Source organism: Poecilia reticulata, linkage group LG19 (assembly GCF_000633615.1).
Source record: "Poecilia reticulata strain Guanapo linkage group LG19, Guppy_female_1.0+MT, whole genome shotgun sequence".
In the NCBI taxonomy this organism is placed as follows: Eukaryota; Metazoa; Chordata; class Actinopteri; order Cyprinodontiformes; family Poeciliidae; genus Poecilia; species Poecilia reticulata.
This window is the reverse complement of record NC_024349.1, coordinates 28,190,405-28,193,137: the sequence shown is the minus strand read 5'-3', so window position 1 is coordinate 28,193,137 and position 2,733 is coordinate 28,190,405. Positions and strand designations below refer to the sequence as shown.

At 42.0% G+C, this 2,733-nt stretch overlaps 1 protein-coding gene across 1 annotated transcript; it reads right to left on the bottom strand.

Annotated features, from left to right (window-relative positions):
• Window positions 1-183: 183 nt before the first annotated feature.
• LOC103482169 (parvalbumin beta-like) lies at window positions 184-2,282 on the bottom strand. The gene is made up of 5 exons (XM_008438157.1): window positions 2,176-2,282; window positions 1,659-1,725; window positions 1,183-1,315; window positions 687-796; window positions 184-599 (listed from the first exon to the last, which is right to left on the bottom strand). Exons 2-5 carry the CDS (start codon window positions 1,717-1,719, stop codon window positions 574-576), a joined length of 330 nt encoding a protein of 109 aa, XP_008436379.1. The 5' UTR covers window positions 1,720-1,725; window positions 2,176-2,282; the 3' UTR covers window positions 184-573.
• Window positions 2,283-2,733: the final 451 nt, after the last annotated feature.

The following is a 2,733-nucleotide window of genomic DNA, read 5'->3' as shown; positions in this document are numbered from 1 at the left end:
GATGGATGGATGGATGGATGGATGGATGGATGGATGGATGGATGGATGGATGGATGGATGGATGGATGGATGGATGGATGGATGGATGGATGGATTGTTTGTTTGTTTGTTTGTTTGTTTTGGTCCAGCTGGTGCATTATCAGTTTTGCCTCAACAGCCTATTAAAAGACCAGTTTCAGAACGTTGTTATTGAAAAAGAACCTTTATTGTCTCATCGTCCGTCCGTTTTCCATAAAAGTGCATCATTGTTGATCTCACAGCATGCAAATCCCACACAGTAAAACGACGACAGAAGTGAGAGAGAGAGAAAGAGAGAGAGAGAAAAAGACACAAGTCAGCCACGCCATACATTTAGTTAGGTACATTCATCGTGGATAGCACTGGGGTGAGCACGGCCTGAGAGAGAGAAAGAGTTGTTCGTCTGGTCAGGGGGTCACAGGTCAAATATATAAAAGTGTTGCAGAGTCTACAAGGGGTAGAGTGAATGGGAAGAGGAGAAGAGAGGAAGAGGATGTCTTTGTCTCAAGTTGTTCCTTTAGAGTTGTAAAGCCAGATGTTGGTCAGTTTGCCCATTTAACCCTTGACCATGGCAGCGAACTCTGCATAGAGGAGACAATTAAGATATTGTTTCAGCCTTCACGCCTCATAAGTTCAAATGGGTTTGGCCTAAGGAGGCGCTTCCTCACCATCAACTCCGATCTTGCCATCACCATCAGAGTCTCCAGCCTGCATTAAGGTCTTTGTCTCAGCATCAGTCAGAGCTCTGGCGCTGGCAGAGAAGTTCTGCAGGAACAGCCTGGAGAGGAAAGAAAGGGAGGGATGTTTATTGAGTGATATAACAACATGTTTTATTGTGTGCCTAACAAGTGTCTTAGCTCATTTGCTTGGGGATGTTTTACAAAATTGTTTGATTGAGGACACAATTTGTGGAAGCAATTAATTGGAAATCCTGCTATTCCTTGAACTTACTACCGGCTGGAGCTTTACTGTTGCCTGTAGTGCTTGAAAGTTAAATATTTCAAAGTATTTTTTATGATTTCTCTTGGACCGTAGAGCAAAAGAGACATTGAGTTGCTGCCATAGTTTCTTTGGTTGCATTCTTTCTGAATTTACCCTCACTGAGACAGTCTATATGGTAAACCTTCAAAAGCTAAAGTATAAAGGCTTTGAGAGATTGTTTACTTCAGCTCGTCCTCCTCAATGAAGCCGCTCTTGTCTTGGTCAATGATGGCGAAGGCCTTCTTGACATCATCAGCAGACTTGGCAGTCAGGCCGACCTTGGCAAAGAAGTCCTTGTGCTTGAAGGAGTCAGCGGCTGTGAGGAGACAGAGAGGAGGATCACATCAGAAAGTCAAAAAATGATTCAACACAAACCTGCTGCTGGTGCACAGGTTTCTGTTTACAAGGTCTAGTATTTACTTGTAATAATTCTGTCTCAGCATCAGTCAGATGCTAAGCCAGATGTAAAACTGGCTTAGCCACAATGTTAGTTTTGCACTTTTTCAGTGTTTTTAAAGGCTGCAGCCTTTAACTTGATGGTTGAAATAATATTTTAAATCTTCTGCCTTGCATAACAAGTTTACTAAAATGTACAACTTTCTAAGTAGCTTGAAGAAAGTGAAACAAAAATGACTTGAGAGTTTTATTGCTTGGTTTACCTTGGCAAGCTGCAATGGCTGCACTAATGTCAGCATCACTCAGAAATCCGGCGAATGCCATTTTTAACTGAGGAAGAAGAGCAGAAGAAAAATCATCAGTCCAGGACATCAGCTTTGGGAACATCAAACACATTCAAACATATTAAGTCTGGACCAAAGAACATATCAATGTACTTTGAGTTTACAATGTTTACACAACTATAAGTTATCTTCAGCATCTAAGGTAGTCCGGATCAGTAAATAATCCAAGAAAACAAAAAGATAATTTCAGGTTGTCCAGGTTTTTCCGAAACCAAACCCTCCAAGAGAAAAGATCAAATCTTCTTTTGGTCTCAACAGGTTGAGTTTTTTCCCCCCCTATTTTGTTTCTTTTCCAGTCCAAACACCAGGCCCCTGATGTTCAGAAAACAGACCTCTGTGGCCCTTCGTTTGATTTATATCCCATTTTACGAAGGAACACCCTTTGAACCAGAGGTCACATTCGCCTACAGGTCTGCTGCCCTCCAGTGAAACTCACCTCGAGGTTATCTCTAAGACTAGAGAGGATTCGCTCAGATGAATCTGCCGACTGCAGTGAACACCCCAGCCGCTCTCACCGCCTTATATATGCTCCGCTCGGCCGAAATATGATGCATAGGCCATGTAACGGACACTGTGTGCGAAGAAGTCGGCTTGAAAAAATGTGTCAAGTAGACAGAGCCGTTCTATTTATAAGTACATAAATGAAGATGCTTAAATGGTAGGCCAAGTGTGGGCCCAAGCGAAAGTGCTTGATATTGCATCAGGCTAATAATAAACGCTGCTGATTTGGGTAAAACACACTGTGCTAGCAGCCTGTTGGTCTGAGCTGCTCCTCGCAGAGTGAAGAGCAATCTGAGGCTTAGAGTTGTATCAAGAGGTGGTTCATATAATCAGACAGATCCAGCAGTATCAGTCTGGATCCTTCATTAGCTTTGTCGCTCAACAAGCTTTTTACTGTACTATGAAACAAAGCAGCAGTCAATTTAATATTTCTCAAAAAGAAGGGTGAATTATTGACTATTGACTGAATGTCTTCAAATTAATTTAAAATAGT